Source organism: Puntigrus tetrazona, chromosome 10 (assembly GCF_018831695.1).
Source record: "Puntigrus tetrazona isolate hp1 chromosome 10, ASM1883169v1, whole genome shotgun sequence".
Taxonomy (NCBI): domain Eukaryota; kingdom Metazoa; phylum Chordata; class Actinopteri; order Cypriniformes; family Cyprinidae; genus Puntigrus; species Puntigrus tetrazona.
Window position 1 is genome coordinate 4,231,651 of NC_056708.1, and position 18,293 is coordinate 4,249,943.

Sequence of the window (18,293 nt, forward strand, 5' to 3'; positions counted from 1 at the left end):
CCCGTTCCTGCTGAGTTGTGTAGAGGTGGACATGCACTACGAATCCCATGCGACATTTGAAAAGCATGTGCGGTTTAAATACTGAGTTTCCTTTTCAAAACATTTGTTTGTCTCAGCAGATTGTCGGCTTTTGTCAGCATCGGTAAGTTTATAATACTAGCTTCCTGTTTATGAGCTTTCATCTAAATACTAAAACGACACGAAATTTCAATGTGAAGCGTATGGTTACCAGTGTAGCTAGAAGCAGACCTGTACCAACTCTACACTTTTGTTTATGACTCGAAATGAGCTTATGTGAGGGCTTTATTTAGTGTATTTAGTGATGATAAGCATACATATCAGTTTTACATGATAAGTTTTCTGGTTCATTTTCGTTATAGTCTAAATAAATAACGTGAATTAATAAATGAATAAAGGTGTGTTGTCCACAATAAATGCAGGGCTCATATAATGACACCTGATGTCATATGACTTTTAGAAGCGTCTTCAAACAGCAGAAGCTTAAACTCATGTCATTTCACAGTCAATTGCTTATATGTTCAGCAGTACAAGAATGAGCATTTATGCTCCGTTCACAAAACGCGTTTTGTTAAGGAAAGGTAATCTACTTACATTAACTCCTTTGTCCCTTTAATCAGATTTAATCAAAACGTTGATTATGTTTTCTGTTTTTGAGTGGATTTGCTTCTGCGTGATGGCAATAATGAATTTTGAAATACTGATTTTAACATGCATTTAAAATCTAGGCTAGGTTGCAAAACGATTAATTGTGATTTTAATCACATTTGAAATAAAAGTTTGTTTATATACCGTGTGTATATTATGTAAATTATGAATACACACAGTACACACATGTAGTATAAACTGTAATAAACCAATTAATTGTTTTGCCGCCTTTATTCAGATAATATTAAACACACACACAGCTATCCTTGTAGGTACTATCCATAGGGGTAATTGATTTTATACTCTACAATCCGTTATTTCTATCATACTATACTTAAACTTCCACAACTTTTTGGATTTTTGCTGATGGCAGGAGTTGTGTTGACCTGCAGTGTAAGTGTTCCCACATTACTCACAGGGCAGGCATCTCTGTGCTGCTGTTTCGTGACGCTTTAGAGTCTGTGTGTGACATGTCTCATCATGTCTTATCCGTGTGCAGGATTTGAAGTTTTACTACAAATACATTTTTATTTATTGTTTTTTCCGCCTTTACAGGTGATGAGGGTTTAAAGCACAAGCATTATGGATGAGGACAGTAAACCGTTACTCGGATCAGTGCGAGCTGTGGAGTCTTACGCAGATTCACTGGACCCCAAGCAAAGAAGGTACTGTTGTGAAAAGTCAGATATAGAAATGTTTTAGAAGTGTTTCTGCTGTGCAGTTTGTTTTTAAGGGGGGTACAACATAAACGTATTCAATGTTCTCAACAAATGCTTATCGTATGACATGTGCAGCAAAACGAATATATTTTAACCCATTTCATCACGGGAACTGGGACAATGACGTCCAGGTTTTCTCCCCTAACATTTGCTTGGGAAGTTGCTTTTGTCCACTGCTTTCCTTCCAGGACTAATTAACATTACTGGCCAGATTGAATTAACTCAGTACGGTATTTCACAAATACTATCTAAGATGTAGGGCTATGTGCAATGTGCTTCAAAACAAAAACCCTCCTAGTGCTGTTCAGAAGCATTTTAACTCCGTGTGCATGTCCAGTCCAGTGTCAAGTGTTCCTGTGTGTTTGATTGGGGTTGGAGCATACATACAATAATATACTATAATGGTTCTTGTGTGCTTTGTCTTTCAGGCCGTTTCATGTGGAGCCCAGAAACATAGTGGGAGATGAGATTCAGGAACGGGTATCCGCTGAAGCTGCAGCACTGAGCAGCAGAGTTCATTACTATGGCCGTTTGACAGCCTCTTCAGACCGACTGCTGGTGTGGCCTTCATTACATTTCGCCACAAGTACCACTGCATATTTTAAATGTGATGCACTGTGTCTGGACACAGACTTCAAAAAGTATCTATAGGTGGTTTATTACACCTGTTGGAATTATTTGCAATTTCAGATATTTACAGAAAGATCTGAACGTTTTAAGTGAATATACAAATGCTGCAAAATGCGCATATTCCAGCGTTTGAGAATGCTTAGGATTTCACTTTTTATAATTTGCAGGATGGCAAATATTTTTGTCCATGAAACTCAACAAAATCTGCCTTGAGACGTTTTTAGTGAACAAGATATCAGTTTCAATACAATTTATGTTCAAATATCAATTCCTCACGCAATAATATTTAACTTTATTTTACATGGAAAAAAGCTTTTTAATTAATTATTTTTGTCCATTGCATGTTAAACGTTGTCAAGTTAATGCCAGAGGTAAGCTACTTATACCGTTTATACAGATCTTAAAGGGATACTCCACCCCAAAATGAAAATTTTGGCAATAAAGGGTTGGTTTATAGGGTGCATTCTAACATATGTCAGTGCTTTAGATTTAAAAAAAAAAAAAAAAAAGATAAAATATTTTTTCTAAGTAAGCAGTAAAACCACTTTTAGGCCAGGCAGCTTTCTGTTGGTTGACGCGGCATATGCATTCAACCAGCTGAGCCAATTTTTTCGTACATCCATAAATTCCTATTGAGGAAAAAAAATAGCAGATCAACTGTAAATGTGGCCATGCATTCAGAATGGAAAATATATTAAGTTTGTCAAATGGTCTTCCTTTTGTGTGAATTTAAGCAGTTTTATTTAGTCAAACCCTAAAATGACAGAATTGTGAATCCTATTCAAAATGATTTATTCATAACATGCGTTTTACTCTTGTCCAGTGAGCTTATCTCAAGTATATATTTTAATATGAGAGGGATATGAGAAAGACCGGACAATGACATAATTTTTTGCCATTAGTTTAGATTACTTAAACGGTGTACATATTCATGTTCCTATTAGTCTAAATCCAAAATGTCATGATTGTGAGATTATGCTGACCTTTATGCTGCTCTATTTTAGAGATATTTGTCAGTGGACTGTTGTTTTGTGTCTGTGTAGAAATTAGCCTGTGGCTTTGATTTTCCTTTAGTTTTTTTTAGTTTTTTTTGTGGCGGGTGGTTCTCTACATACAGATTGACACGGTCTTCAACCACAAAATTTCCACTAGTATTTCAGCACAGTGCATCATTTGTTTGGGGTCTCCTTGAAGTTGCACTCTTGTCCTGTATAATATGAAAGGTACTGTGACGTAATGGTTCGTTTATCTTCATCAGGTCCCTCCAGATCATGTGATTCCTTCTCCCGAGGACATTTATATCTACAGTCCACTGGGAACAGCGTTCAAAGTGCAGGGGGGTGACAGTACTGCTAAAAACCCCAGCATTGTCACAATGTGAGAGCACTTTCAAAAAGGCTTTTAATGTATTGCTTTATCAAGACCTGAACCGGTTTACCCGTGAATTATACCATAGAGTATGGGGAGATACAGATTTAGAATGCGACTGATCACGAAACAATTAATAATTGTCTTAAACGGCAGATTGCAAACATGGTAATATTTCGAGAAATGTGCAAGCAGTTATTGAAATACCTTTTGGTTTACGTGTGTATGCGTGTTCGTGTGTGCAGCTTCGCTATATGGAACACCATGATGGGAACATCAATATTAAGTATGCCATGGGGCATAAAACAAGTAGGTTTACGTTTTCTTGTTTCCTTTCCTCACTGCAGGCTGCTAAGAAGATACATTTCTTATTTTTTTTGTTTTGTTTCTAGGCTGGTTTTACTCTGGGCATCATCATTATTGTTCTCATGGGCCTGCTGACGCTCTACTGCTGCTACAGAGTATTAAAGTCCACAAAGTCCATACGTAAGCAAACCACATGACCACATGACCATTCTCAAATAAACAGTCATTCTTTTTTTTTTTTTTTTTACAGCATTAATACAAAAGAGATGCAGTGAGTGTAGCTTTTAGACAAAAACAATTTACACCATTCTCGGTTTAATGGCTAGGTCTAGAAACTTTATTTGATATGCAAGAGTTCAGATCTTGAAAACATTTCCTATATTAATTTGTATATATACTGGTCTTGCTTAAACACCTTTTTTTTCTTTTTGTTTCTTTGTAAAGCCATCATTTATCAGTCTCGGGAGTTGCTGCTAGATCAGTTGTCATATGCAGGTTACTGCGTGAATGCTAAAAATCCCTATGGAGAAAATAAGATGTTGGGTTGTGTAACCCTGGGTTCTATGATTTCTTCTGTGGCGCCGAAGCAGTAGGTGTTTAACATTTAATCCTGTGTCTTTTTGCAGCATATGTAGACACGTCAGACTGGGAATTTCCTGATGTGTGTAAATATTACTTTGGGGGATTCGGAAAATGGTCGAGTCTTGTTTTCTCACTGGTGTCACTGATTGGTGCAATGGTGGTCTACTGGGTCCTTATGTCCAACTTCCTGTTCAATACAGGAAAATTCATTTACAGTGAGCGTTTGTTCTCCTCACCATTCATCATTTTGTATATAACCGATGTTTTCTGGGTACGTTTTGTGTAATCGTTCGTATGTTTTGCATCCACAGACTATGTTCACAATGTCAACACGTCAGATGCTTTTGGCACAAATGGAACAGACAGAGGTGAGTGCGCACAGATCCATTTATTGGCAGGTTTACCTAATTCCACGCTGAAAAAGCAGTTCACCATGACAACGTGTGTTTCTCTGGTCGCTTTTACTAGTGATATGTCCATATCCAAATGTGGATCCAGACGGGGACCGTACTCTCGACTACTATGCAAGTGATAACGGCACAGGACAGGTGTTTGATCGCTGGTGGAGTAAAACCAACACCATCCCATTTTACCTCATTGTTCTGCTGCTGCCGCTCCTCAATTTCCGCTCTGCTTCCTTTTTCGCTAGGTTCACCTTCCTGGGTAAGGCCTTTTCATCCAGCTAGAGTGGTGGTATTTTGTGCTTTGAGGATGAACAACAGCGTCAAATAGGTCCTGTTGTCTAAAGAGAATTTTATGTTTTCACAGGCACCTTGTCAGTGGTTTATCTCATCTTTTTGGTCACATATAAAGCTATTCGATTGGGCTTTCACCTGGAGTTCCACTGGTTTGATTCAACGGCGTTTTTTGTTCCAGGTAAGGGAATTTATATTAGGGTTAGGGTTCTTAATTTTATTTCGCATAACTTACAAACTGCAATCAAGCTAAGTGTCCAGCCACATGGTAAACCCTCTACAGCGTCGTGTACAGTAGGTGCAGCGTTAACTTATCCAGTAATTGATAGAATAATTGGTATGACATTTTAAATTATGATTAAATGGCCGTTACCGCTGCAAAATCATGTTCAAGAAATTTGCATTCATGTGAATTAGCACTGTGTAATGTATGCTTGTGGATCATCTCTGATTTAGAGTTCAGATCACTGTTTCCTCAGCTGAGTGGGGTTCTCACACTGGCGTTTTTTATTCACAACTGCATCATCACGCTTATGAAAAACAACAGACATCAGGAAAACAACGTGAGTTCTCTCAGCCTTTCCACATCTGCTAAAGAGAAACGAAATAGGCTAGTGCTGCAAAAAAGGCATAGTGCCTTGGAAAATGGAGATGAGTCATTGTGGTGAAGAATGTGTTGTCAGAAAGATCAGAAGAAAAAACTATTCTTAGTGAGACATCACACACATTACACAGAAAAAATGGCCATAGTTTCACTGTGTATTTTGTCTGTGTGTGTGTATCCAGTGTCCAGTCACTTAGCAAACATACAATAGTTTCATACGGCACAACAAACAGTTGCTGTCTCCGGTCTTCAGTGTCCTTCAGAAATCATTCTAATATGTTGAAGCCTTTCTAATTATTCTCAAGTTGTAGCCCACTGCTTAATGTTTTTGTGGGAACATTTTCAAGATATGTTTTGGTAAATATTTACTGTCAATTTTAATGCATACTTGCCGAGTAAATTTTAGTGTCATAGCATTATGAAGTATATTTCATGGTAGTATCGTAGTTGTCGGAGATGGTTTCTGTGGTGCTGTGGTTCAGTAGTGATTGTACACTGTTGGTAGGTGAGGGATCTGTCATTGGCGTACCTGCTGGTGGGGTTAACATACCTCTATGTGGGCGTGCTGATCTTTGCTGCTTTCCCATCACCACCGCTGTCGAAAGACTGCATTGAACCAGTAAGCATTCCTTGCAACTCAAACAGCTTATTTTAAAAGTGTTGATGTTAGAGTTGCATTTAAACACACTGACTGTCTTTTCTTCTATTACAGAACTTTCTGGATAATTTCCCCAGCAGTGACGTCCTGGTGTTTGTTGCAAGGACTTGTCTTCTGTTCCAGATGACCACAGTGTTTCCTCTGCTGGGGTACCTGGTGCGTGTGCAGCTCATGGGACAGGTCTTTGGCGACCATTATCCAGGGTGAGTAATATAAGTTGTATGATGTATAATAATGAACAATTAATATGCAGCTAGTGACAGGCACATTTGTAAGGCCTGCAAAAAAAATTTCCAAATCATGTGATGATATTATTTATTTATTTATTTTTGTTAATCAAGGCTTAGTTACATCATACTGTTATTTTAAAACGTCAGCAGTTTAACGTTAAGGGCATTTACCTCAGTTGAAACCTTAAACCAATGTAAAAAGTATGTTTTTAAGAAATGTTTCATCTTTTGACGAATTTTTCAAGTTCTGATTGTGAAAGTCGAAAATTTGTTTTGTGGAATGTCATCAAAAATATTTTGGCTGTCTTCTTACTGCATTGTCACGTCTGTAACCAGCAGATGTCCTCAACGAGTAGAGTTGTTTCAAAGGGGCAAATCGGATTCAGTGTTTTGTTTCTGCCATCTCTATAGCTTTGACACATTCACTGAAACGGAATTGAAATGAGAACTGAATCTTTGAGGTTTTTTGGCTCTGACCAACTGTTTGTTTTAAAAGATGAAGTACAAAAGATGGAATATTCGTCACCACTTTTGAATAAAAAAGCACATTTTAACAAAGTGCTGAGATAAAATTATCACTGCACCCATGTTTTTGTCCCTCAAAGAATGAAACATTAAAGCACACTTATGAGATGTGCTTTGCACATTCTGAAACAAAAGAGGATAATTATGTTTTTAATTTAAGTATAAGTGGTTCTTTTTCATAGTTATACATACCACCGTGTGGCATTTGAAAAGCTCAATTGCGCTAATGAAAGGCTTGTTTGAGATTCAGTCGCTGTTCACTATCCATGTTAACCCATCAGACTACTTATGTTTGTGGAATATTTAAAATGTATTTAAATTTGGCACACATTTTCAGTGTACATTTCTACATTGTCACTAAAGCCTTTGATACATCAGTATTCCGGTATGATGTTACGTCATTGACTGAAGTCATAGTGTCTCTGTAGAGAATGCCGCAACCTGAACCGCGTTATGAAATTGAGGTACAAATTCTGATAGGCAAGTATGTCAGGTTAAATGAAGCTCAATACGTAACCATCCCAGTACCCTGTAGGCCGGAATAGTGGGCTCACTAGGTATGCCAAAAATCTGAGGGGGGCCTTAGTCAGGGAGAAAAACAGCTGGCAGTGGGAGGATTCCTGAGAGGCAAACAGGTCTACCTGAGCCTCCCCCAATTGACTCCAGATGAGCTGAACCGCCCCAGGGTGGAGTCTCCATTGGCCAGGGAGGCCGAGCTGTCATGAAAGTATGTCGGCTGCACGATCTCCCCCAGAATGTAAATGGCCCAAAGCTATTTCCGCCATGTTTGAAAACAGAGGAGGCGAGTTGCAACAAGTGAAGGGTTATTGCTAATATTGCCATGGTGTTTAATGTTAGCCATGCTGGCCATGCGGACCAGTACATGCTTGCCCTGCTGAGTGGCTGGTGGCTCAGGGGAAGTGCAGGACTGCGGTACACGATGTGCAATCCGACCGCTACATTGCTGGTTGTAGCCGAAGAGAGCAAAAATACTGTATGGCCCATCCCTATGAAAATGCATACAAGTAACCAGTTCTCAGATAGATATGCACTGGAGTTGGAAACAATGCTTGTAAATCATGTAGTATGACCAAAACACTGGCTTGCCCTGTATATTTAAAGTACGACCTCAAAAGTTTGGCTTTGTAAAATGTATTGACTTATTGATGCCTTGTCTTTCTATTCCTAGTTTCCTTCATGTGTTTATTCTAAACCTTCTTCTTGTGGGAGCTGGAGTTCTTATGGCCAGGTTTTACCCCAACATTGGCTCCATCATCAGGTAAGAGACCGTTTCGTACTTCCTTTTTTTTAAAACAGGAACTTAGAGGCTAAAGCCTGCGAGTATCCAGCGGTGCAGCGAAGGTTTTGCATTGAACTCTTTCTCTGCTGCTTGTTTTTTTACTGTTTATCTCTGTGAAAGCAGCTCCATAGTCTGTAATGTTTGAAGCGCTATGGAAATAAAGGTGACTTTTGTAAGATCATTTGTAAATGTTTGTTTCCTCTTAGGTATTCAGGGGCCATATGTGGCTTGGCTCTGGTGTTTGTGCTTCCCTCTCTGATCCACATGGTCTCACTGAAACGCAGAGGCGAGTTACGCTGGCCTTCCGTTGTCTTCCATGGCTTCCTCATTCTGCTTGGAGTGGCCAATCTGTTCGGCCAGTTCTTCATGTAGCGCACTGTGCCTTAAATCAACCTAACGTCGCCTGTGTTTACCTGACGGAAGAGGAATTGGTGAGTCTGGAACGGTTCCTTGGATAGTTCTCACAGGAATGAAGTCGTAGGACTGGAAGGACAAATAGTACTAATCGAGTACCCATGGATTTCATTACAAAAACTCAAAGACACACGACCTCTTATTTTTGACATTTTAAAAGGGATTCATTCAAGCTATGCATTTATCATGCTACTTTTTAACGGCTATCATTAGCTATCAACTATTTCAGCAGGAAATCAATAGTTTTAAATGTATTTCATTTTTTTTTTATTCAGAATCACTATAAAGATTTGCTTCCTCAATCTGAATTTGAAACATTTAGTTGAGTGCAGAGTGAAGACACTTATGTTACATGAAACGGGCAGGTGTTTTTTTTATTACTTGAACTGTACCTGTGGATTCTGCTTATTCACATTCAATTAAATTATTCACATTCAAAATCAAGTGCTCCAAAAACTAAAGAAAGCTGATTCAGAAAGTCAGCGTGCAACATAAATGTAACCTCAAGGTCTTCCGGACCTGGTCCACACTGAGTGTCGTAGAAATGTTGTGAAATGTAATCTGCACACAGTAATTAATGGATGCATTAAGGGAAATGGAAGTCTCTATATTTGTTTTGAGCTTTTTGAAACATGTGCACATCAATAAGGGAAGCTTAATTTGCACACTTTTGTGAGATTTTCAAAGCTTATGTCACTTTGAAGTGTATGTAAATTTCCATTTATGTATGTTTTTGTCTTGTGTATTTTCAAACGATTAAATTGAAATTAAATTGTGACCTCTCTGTATTAGAGGATAATAATGAAGTGCAAATTGAACCCAGCTCAGTTAAAACCTGTATGGTGTTGTCAGCTTGAGAGTGTTTTCTTCATAAAGTTGTTTCATTACCTTTAAAAAGTATTGAATGTTTTTAAGGAAAATGTCAGTTGACCAAATGAATACATGTCTTCATATCACAGCCAAGCACTTTTATTATAAAGTGTCAGAAGAACAAAACTACATGGTTTCAAACGTGCTGTAATTAAAAAGAATAAAAACTTGCAATATTTGTTTTGTACATCGCTTTCATACTTTACGTCATTTCTGGTAACATCTGTGACATCTGGTTTGTGTTAAGCTGACCAGTTAGTTGGCATATAGAATAAAAAGATTCACGTCAGTTTCTGAAATTAAAAAAGTACTGTTTTATAAAAAATATACTTTTCTCTTAATCTCATCTGCTCTGGCACGCAAAGGAACGATCTCATGTTTTGAAATGGAAAAATGCAGTTTAATGTTTGATTTCAACTTCATATGGGTACGTCTAAAGTGCGACGACGCTTATAAACGCACCTGCTGACTGGCAGCGGTTATTAATGTTATTGCGTTTGAAGAGCTGATGATGGTGTGAAGCCACAGGTTCTCCACTCTCGTGTTTATTGTGTTCAGGTGAAGAGATCTGCGTAATCGGCTGTGGCCGCAATCTGTCCGCACGCGCTCCGCAGATACTCCTCCACTCCAGATGAGCTCAGCGGCTCCACCTGTGGGCCAGAAATTATAGTTACGTCAACATGGCTGATTTCAGAGATGGCACATTTACACACACACCCAGCCCTCTCAATCCAACTTTAAAACCAATTTACTGTTTGATGACTGGTATAATTACACACATTCACTTTTTTTCTATGACCCCTGATGCTTTACTTGAACTATGGGAGTAATTTTTATAACCCCAAAATCTCATTTATTTGTGCACTACTAATATAGCTACACATTTCCTTAATTGAAAATATTACATTTATAATTAAATGAATAAATATTGTATTTCTCTGCTTTAAAAACATTCCAGCACACACTGCGAGATGAGTTATTTATTGTCAGGCTTATAAAGAATATGTGCTTTATAAGCATCAGCTGCCAATATGTTAATAATAGGCATGCCAATAAGCAACTTGTTAATAGTGAGAACTGTCACTATAATAAAGTGTTACCGGATTAGAATTAGCATCGATTTAAAAACCAACCTGATATTGAGGAAAAGATTTTAATGCATTCCAGAGAATTATTCATAGGATATTTGTAAATTAAATGTGCAGGATGCGTTGTTTTCACATTTTTACAGCAGAATATTCATAAGGAAAAGAATGCAGTGGACTGAAAAGAGACGCAAATGTGTAAATAACAAGAATAGCTGTGCAGTGGTCTGAGTTGGTTGTGAGTGTTGTATGGTACAGGAATGTGCCTTTCTTTCTTTCGTGTCTTGTTTGTGGAATGTGCTCAGCGTGACCCCGGTCTATTGAAATGCAATGACTTCACACTGCAGGTTGGTTCACTCTCCGCCTTGGACTGGCATGCACGCTGACATTTCCTGTTTACAGACGTGAGGCACCAAACTCATGCTTTCTGAGCTCATCATTGACATATTTACTTTCACATATGTGGTTCTGGAGCACAAAAGCAGTTATAAGTAGCATGGTTATATTTGCAGTTATATTCTTCTGGTCCAAATGAAGATGTTTCCCCCATGCCAGTGCGTGTTGTATAGCACATTTACCTCATGATACTCCACCAGTTCAGTGAGCGAGCCAAATCTGATCTGGTCTCCCAGCAGCATGTAACAGTTCTCTGAAGCATCAATCAGCAGGTGCTTAGTTCCCTCCCCGGATTGGTAGGAGAGCACATATCCAAAGATCCTCTCACTGACGCGCACCAGGAAGAACCCAGGCTTGCCCTCGGCCAGCAGCGCCTCGGCCTGTTCGCGGGATATTATACCTGCAGGGAACATGAGATTATGTGTGTGACAGGAAATCCGGTAGTATTCTGACACTCAGTGTGTTCAGATGGCTACAGTAACCACCAGTTTTGGGAATGTTGCTTTGGAAATGTAAAAGGTTACTGATTACAAGTTACCCTGTTCAATATATAGCTAAATGTAATAAGTAAATATTTCAATTACTTTATTAAAGTAATGTAACTGATTACATTTGTTTACTTTTCTCAATATTTAATGAATGTTTTCAACTGTTAAGCTAATATTAGTCTGTTTAATTTTTATTTTGTTTCTCAGTTCGTATCAAGAACAGATGGTGGATCGGTACCAAGAGGTGACCTTCATCTGAGGTCTACATGAGCCCCATGAGCAGATCATGGGAACCAGACGCACGCACAATAAGTATTTTAAACTATCTGACATAGTTCCATTTAAAATTGAATTGTAAGTTAAGTGCTGGTTTTGTCTGGCGGGTTAAAAGCACTATATGGAAATAAAAGTCAATAATTGACTTATCCAAAAAGAGTGTGTCCTATCCTGTGTCCCAAGCTCCTGAAGCATTATTGTCTCATATTTTAGATCAGTCAATGCAATTTGGGAAAGAAATCAATCAAATCTGTATGAAGTTCATTACATTTTTACATGTATTTTGTAATTAAATGTTACTAGCTGCTCCCCAACAGTGGCGTTCTCACCGTGAAACCAGGGTGCGATCCGGCTCTGGTCACGCTGGAATCCAGCTCTGAGCGGCAGCTGTTCCTCCTTGAACCAGCGAATAATGTGATCTCGACTAGATGCTGACATTGAGCGCTGCATGCCACCCTTCCTGTCAATCACAACAGAGTGTACAATTAAGTTCATATAGGCCTGTTTAAAATCATACATCACAATCCTGAAGCCCTATGAAAGGATGGTCCTTCGGATAGTTAATATTTGGCCTGTTAAACACCTTTTAATGTTTATAACAGGGAAATATTTATCCTAACTACTGGCCGCACATTTACACAATAGATGATGTGTTGAGGTGAAAACACGTAACTGCAAAAACTGTCTGCAGTATGACATTCCTAAGATGTATATGACACCTGAACGAAAAGATACCACATACAGCTATGATCAGTATACCGCTATAAATAGCTAGAGAGAAAGACAACATTCCAGTTTTGGGTCAAAGTCTCACATAACTTACTGATTACTAATTAATTTACATAAAAATACTGTAATCAATATTCTGACATCAAGATCAATGCATGCACATTTTTGTTGTGAAAGCACACTGACCGGCATTCAGAGCAAACCTGATTAATAAACTTTAACCTGCATTAATTCGCAATAAATCAAGCTTTATAATTTATATTATAGCTCTATAATTTATATATTTATATTTATAATTTATAACTAAATTCCAAACTTAGGACAAAATAAAGTAAAACGATTTATAATGTTACAAAAGATACCTATTTCAAATAAATGGGAAGTAATCCTAAAAAAAAAAAAAAAAAAAAAAAATATATATATATATATATATATATATATAACTACCATATATATATATATATATATATATATATATATATATATATATATATATATATATATATATATATATATTAATTTAAGTGCACATTAATTTAAGTTATTTAATCTAATAATATAACTGACATAATCAAATTCTATGTAACTTAAACACTTTATTCACAATATCTACTTTTCAATTATATTTGCACGTCTAAACGAAACAGAAAGCATTTCTGGAGTGAGGAGAATGATCCCATACAAGCATGAATATAAATCAATCGATGTGAACATGGGTGACAGCGCCATAATAGTCCCATGACCTACATTTGGCCTTTGATCACACCTTCGGTGTGCTGTTATCAAGCACATGAACGAGCACGCATAAGGTTCAATTATTGTCATAATTACACAATTACAACAACAGAACCATAAATGTCTAGAGCAAGCCTTTCCAGTATTTCCACAAGAGAACAGAAGCGGATGATAACAATCGTTCAAACTTTCCAGCCCCTCTGCATCATCCCTTCTTTATTATTTAGTGACAGCCACACAAATGAATGTGTGCAGCATTTCACATGACTCACCGGCTGATAGCGCCGCTGTTGTTTGCGGTGTTTCTGGGTTTGGGTTTGGGTGGAGGGTTTGGGTTTGTGCTGCCGAAGGCTTTTGTCATGGCCGCGACGCGTCCTCTTTCCAGAGCTTTGAGTGAGCGCCTGCGGTGGTCCTCGATAGTTTGCTTGGCCAGGGATTGTCTGCGCACGTCTGCAGCTTTTGACTTCTGCACTGAAACCACATATGCAAAATAACACCGGTTATGTCTTTTATTTATGCATGACTGAGGAAATAACAGCGCAAAAGGAGCCACAGAGAACAAAACATCCATTCTCGGCTCCTTTCCAAATAACAAGTTGTTGTTTTTTTGTGTTGCTCTCAATATTCTCAGTGATGATTTTCAGTAGATTCTCATTATTGTAATGCAGAAAAACAACAACAGGTCACACTTTATTTTAAGGTCCAATTCTGACAACTATTAACTGCATTGTAATAGTAATAAACTCCTAATTTATTAATAGCTAATATGGTAGTTGTTAAGTTTAGGTATGGGGTGGATAATGGCATCTAGAATATGATCATGCCGAATAAGACATAAATGCATGCTTTAACAGGAATAATAAACAGCTATTATGCTAGTATTAAACATTGGCGATGTTGAGAATTATTCTCAAAATAATCTCAAAAATATAACAGATTATAGAGAGCACATTTTGGTTAAAAAATGGTTAATCGTGATTAACGTATCCAAAATATAAGTTTGTGTTTACATAATATTTCTGTATATTTATATGTATATACACATACAAATGTTTATTTTGTATCTCACGGTACTGGCATTTCTTGTTAGTGGTTCCCAAAAATCCTAATGGTCTAATAATAAACTTAATTTTAAAAGGTTTATCATTTTTCCTTTTGGTTTGGGGGTAATATGTAACTTGTTTTCACTCCATTTCCTCATAAATATTGTAGATTTAAGATCTTAATAGTAATACCTTTTTTATACGTTTAAGCTCTAATTTATAACCTTATATTTATTTGTTACTCTATTATATTCCTATTCTATTATATATAGCACAACTCTACATAAAATTGTTCTTATTTTTTCACTTTATGCTTTTCTATTTTTGTCCATTTACATTGCCTCTGTACACTTGGACACTAAAACTAATTCCTTGTAATAAAGCTTTCAAATTCCCAATCCTGTTCCTGGCGATTGAAGTTTAGTGCCAGCTCTAATCAAAAACACCTGAAGTGACTAAGTAAGGTTTTCAGGATTGCTTGAAAATGAAAAGCCGGTATATTTGATTAGAGTTGGCGCTAAGCTTTGCACGACAGTCGATCACCAGGACCACTGTTGGGCACCCCTATTGTAGACTGTCTAGTTGAAGTTTTCTTTACATGTCTTCAGCCACTCCTTGTCCTCCTCCTCACGAGTGTGTTTACTGCCCTGCACCTCCTTCAGGCTGATGTAGATCTGCTGCTTTCTCTCCTGCTCCAGCCTCCTCAGCTCCTCCTCAGCCTTACGCCTCTCCTCCATCTCCAGTTTCTGACAAAGAACAAGCCTCGAGGTCAGGACTGACCCAAACCGTTTCCCTCTTCATTTTGTTTGATACAAAAGTCGAGACGGGGAGCACCTTGAGCTCCATCTCCGCTCTCCTCTGCTCCTTCTGCTGAACCTCCTGCTCTGACAAAACCACCTTCTCTGGTTCGAGATACAGGCCAGAAAAGCGCTTCTCCAGCTCTGCCTCTTTCTTAGCCCTAAACATGCAGGCCACATGCATAGGTTATAGGAAGTCATTAATAATTCACAGAGCCGAACAGGAAATAGTTGCTATGAGAGAGACTGTGAGTGCAAGAATATAAGGAATAACAATAGGACGGGTAAATTCCTTAACTGAGACGTAAGTGCTTATGTTCATATTCCTTGTGCTTACTGTCTAGCGCATACTCTTATGTAAAAAGAAGCCAAACAAGCTTTTCTGTGTTTTCCATGATATGAAAATCAGGCAGCTATCAATTTGTGTTGGATGTAAGCTCGTATTTCATACTAAAATTGCATTTAATAAGCAGTTAATTAATAGTTCTGCAGCTTTAACAGCAGGCATTTACACCTTATAATCAACCGACGCCTCTTCAGTTACTTTGAACATCGACGTTTTGCCCTTTAGTTCACTGCGATTATCTACAACACATATTGCATCACGGAAATACTGGCCTTCTTCCAACATGAGGAAGAAGGGGCATTAAAAATACAGTTTTAGCTTTGATGACAGCATTCCAGTAAACTGGTCAAACATTTAAAGAGCGTGGACTGAATGGATTACTTCTGAATGGAGTTTATGCCAAGCAATACAAAAAACAATTATAGTGCTATTGCTTTGTTTAATTGATTAACTCTCAAAACCTAAAACGTATTAAAAACATGTTGGTTAACTGAAATAAAGTTCACAAATATACTTTTTTATAAACACTACTAAATATACTACTATACTACTTTATATTATTACATGGTAATACTATACTTCAATGCATTGCATGGTAACACTTTACAATAAGGCATCATTTGTTAACATTAGTTAATGTATTAACCAACGTGAACAACCAATGAAGTTTGTTACGCTATTTATTAATCTGTTAATGTTAGTTGAAAATGAAAATACAGTAATTCATTGTTTATTCATGTTAGTTCGCGATGCATTATTAATGTTAACAAACACAACTTGTGATTTTAAGTTCATGCTAATTAATGTAGTTAACTAATGTCAGCTAACAAACCTTATTGTAAAGTGTTACCCAATACATTAATAAGACTAATGCTGTTTTACCTGAGTTTCTCTGCCTCTCTCTGGGCCTGCAGGGCTGCTCTCTGGGCCATGATCTCATCACAGATTTGATTGTAGGGTTTGTCATCATGATGCTCTCCCATCACCCAAACCCACACATCGTCATCCAGACCCTTCATCCACGACACCATCTTTCCTGAAACTGCATTTGACATTCACAATGATGACTTTGATTTTGTGGCACTGAATGCCTATTCGATATCTAAGATCAGATTTATATTGCATAAAGCAATGTTGGGTTGATTTTGTTTCTCTCTGAGGTTACAAGAAGAGTGTAAAAACACAACAGAAGACATGAAATTTTGTTAAAGCCAACATAAATTGCTTCCATAATAGGACTCAAGTTTGGACTTAAGTTTATATGCACTTTAATTAATACGCTTTCCATTAATGTATAGTTTGTTGCAATAGGACAATATTTTGTTGAGATACAACTACTTGAAAATCCGTAATTTGAAGGTGCAAAAAAAATTAAAATAAGTCCCTAACAATGCATATTACTAATCAAAATTAAGTTTTGATATACTTATGTTAGGAAGCTTACAAAATATCTTCATCTTAACATCATCTTAACTCTATAATTTTGACAATGCAATGTATTGTAATGCTACTGCTATAAATATACCTCATTACTTAGGATTGGTGTTGCGGTCAAGGGTCACAAATATACACTAAATTAGGTAATTACGTAAATTAAATGAATTACATGCATATGCATTAAGTAAAAAATAGCAATTCTGATATTATGCTGACTGTAATGATTCTATTGCATCCTTCCGGACAAATATGCTACTTTCTTGTTTAACAAAGTACAAGGTTGATGAAATACAGAATCTAGACACTCTGCCCTGTATATTCACACCTTTTTTGACTTTAACGCGTGCAGCTTCCTCTTTCTCCATCCGCGTCTCTCTTTCTCTCCATTTCCGGATCTGCTCCTCTCTCATCTTAAAGAACAGAATCTGCTTCTGTTCCTCATTCAGTTCGGCCAGCAGTTCCGGCTCGATGTACATGTCAGCCAATATCTGCTGCAGCATCTTCACGCCTCAGTAACACACACCTCCTTGACAAGCTCAAATACCTTCACTAAAAGGGAATATCCCTCTTCTTCGTGTCTGGTGGTTTAGACTGTGAAAAACAACGCAGAAACATTTCATACAAAAGAAGCAGCGCAAAAAAAAAAAAATGATTCCCATTGACTTCCATAGCATGGACCAAAAAACAACAGAAACATTTCTCGAAATATCTTCTATTGTGTTTCACGGAGGAAACTAGGTCATACAGCGCAAAACGGTGAGTTTTTTTAATTTAACTGTCCTGGGTTTCTCAAAAGCACCACAAGCTTTAGTAAGCTTATTGAAATCAATAAATTTAGGCTTATGATGCTTTTGGGAAACGCAGCCCAGGGCCCTTTTACTTGTAATACTTGACAACAACGATAATGATTATAAAACTGGCATCAAATGCAATTCATGTAACAATAAAAATAAATGAAACCCTTATAGATGCAGTAGGAGATACAAGAAAACCCCAATTCTGCGATTAAAATCTACGACAGATAGATACTCGTGGAAATCTAACGTCGGCACAGTTACTATACGAACGAGTAACAGGAAGCAGGAACCGTCAATCAATCAATCCCACATGAAAAACAGTGACCTATCACACACACACACACACACGCGCGCGCTTACCGCTGAAGTAATGCTTCACACGTTCATTACTTGCTCGCAGCACTTCTGTGGTGTGTCTATAAAGAATCCAGATTCATCTTGTAGTATAGCGAATCTGAGCATGAAGCTCCATGTCAACCAGAACACCTGAAGCCTGTACAGAAAGGTAAATGTCGAGTGAAATCTGTGGTGAAGTACACACCCTTTAACTCTACAACCCAAACTGAGTTCCCGCCTACGCTCGCTTCTTCCTCCGGC

General features: G+C 37.6%; 2 protein-coding genes across 3 annotated transcripts; one reads left to right on the forward strand and one right to left on the reverse strand.

The window, feature by feature from the left end:
* The first annotated feature begins 19 nt into the window (after positions 1-19).
* On the forward strand, positions 20-9,754 carry slc38a9 (solute carrier family 38 member 9). Its single transcript, XM_043250412.1, has 15 exons — positions 20-142; positions 1,222-1,331; positions 1,814-1,943; positions 3,274-3,392; positions 3,629-3,692; positions 3,776-3,869; positions 4,316-4,486; positions 4,583-4,639; positions 4,740-4,934; positions 5,040-5,147; positions 5,423-5,529; positions 6,076-6,189; positions 6,283-6,431; positions 8,173-8,262; positions 8,490-9,754. The coding sequence occupies exons 2-15, from the start codon at positions 1,249-1,251 to the stop codon at positions 8,653-8,655; spliced, it is 1,647 nt and encodes a 548-aa protein (XP_043106347.1). The 5' UTR covers positions 20-142; positions 1,222-1,248; the 3' UTR covers positions 8,656-9,754.
* sh2d4a (SH2 domain containing 4A) lies at positions 9,651-18,293 on the reverse strand. Of its 2 annotated transcripts, XM_043250414.1 has the most exons (9): positions 18,057-18,293; positions 17,225-17,490; positions 16,345-16,504; positions 15,154-15,277; positions 14,918-15,065; positions 13,549-13,747; positions 12,142-12,272; positions 11,231-11,448; positions 9,651-10,217 (listed from the first exon to the last, which is right to left on the reverse strand). In XM_043250414.1, exons 2-9 carry the CDS (start codon positions 17,397-17,399, stop codon positions 10,122-10,124), a joined length of 1,251 nt encoding a protein of 416 aa, XP_043106349.1. In that variant the 5' UTR covers positions 17,400-17,490; positions 18,057-18,293; the 3' UTR covers positions 9,651-10,121. The 2 variants fall into 2 exon arrangements, with proteins under 2 accessions (XP_043106349.1, XP_043106350.1); XM_043250415.1 differs by lacking the exon at positions 18,057-18,293 and having other exon boundaries at positions 16,345-16,506; positions 17,226-17,357.

Coding starts and splice junctions, on each gene's coding strand:
- slc38a9 (XM_043250412.1), top strand. CDS start 1,249: ATGGATGAGGACAGTAAACCGTTACTCGGATCAGTGCGAGCTGTGGAG. Junction 4,487..4,582: donor TACAGGAAAATTCATTTACA/GTGAGCGTTTGT, acceptor TTGCATCCACAG/ACTATGTTCACAATGTCAAC. Junction 4,640..4,739: donor CACAAATGGAACAGACAGAG/GTGAGTGCGCAC, acceptor CGCTTTTACTAG/TGATATGTCCATATCCAAAT.
- sh2d4a (XM_043250414.1), bottom strand. CDS start 17,399: ATGCTGCAGCAGATATTGGCTGACATGTACATCGAGCCGGAACTGCTG. Junction 12,273..13,548: donor AACAGCGGCGCTATCAGCCG/GTGAGTCATGTG, acceptor TGTGATTGACAG/GAAGGGTGGCATGCAGCGCT. Junction 11,449..12,141: donor GATCGCACCCTGGTTTCACG/GTGAGAACGCCA, acceptor TGTTCCCTGCAG/GTATAATATCCCGCGAACAG.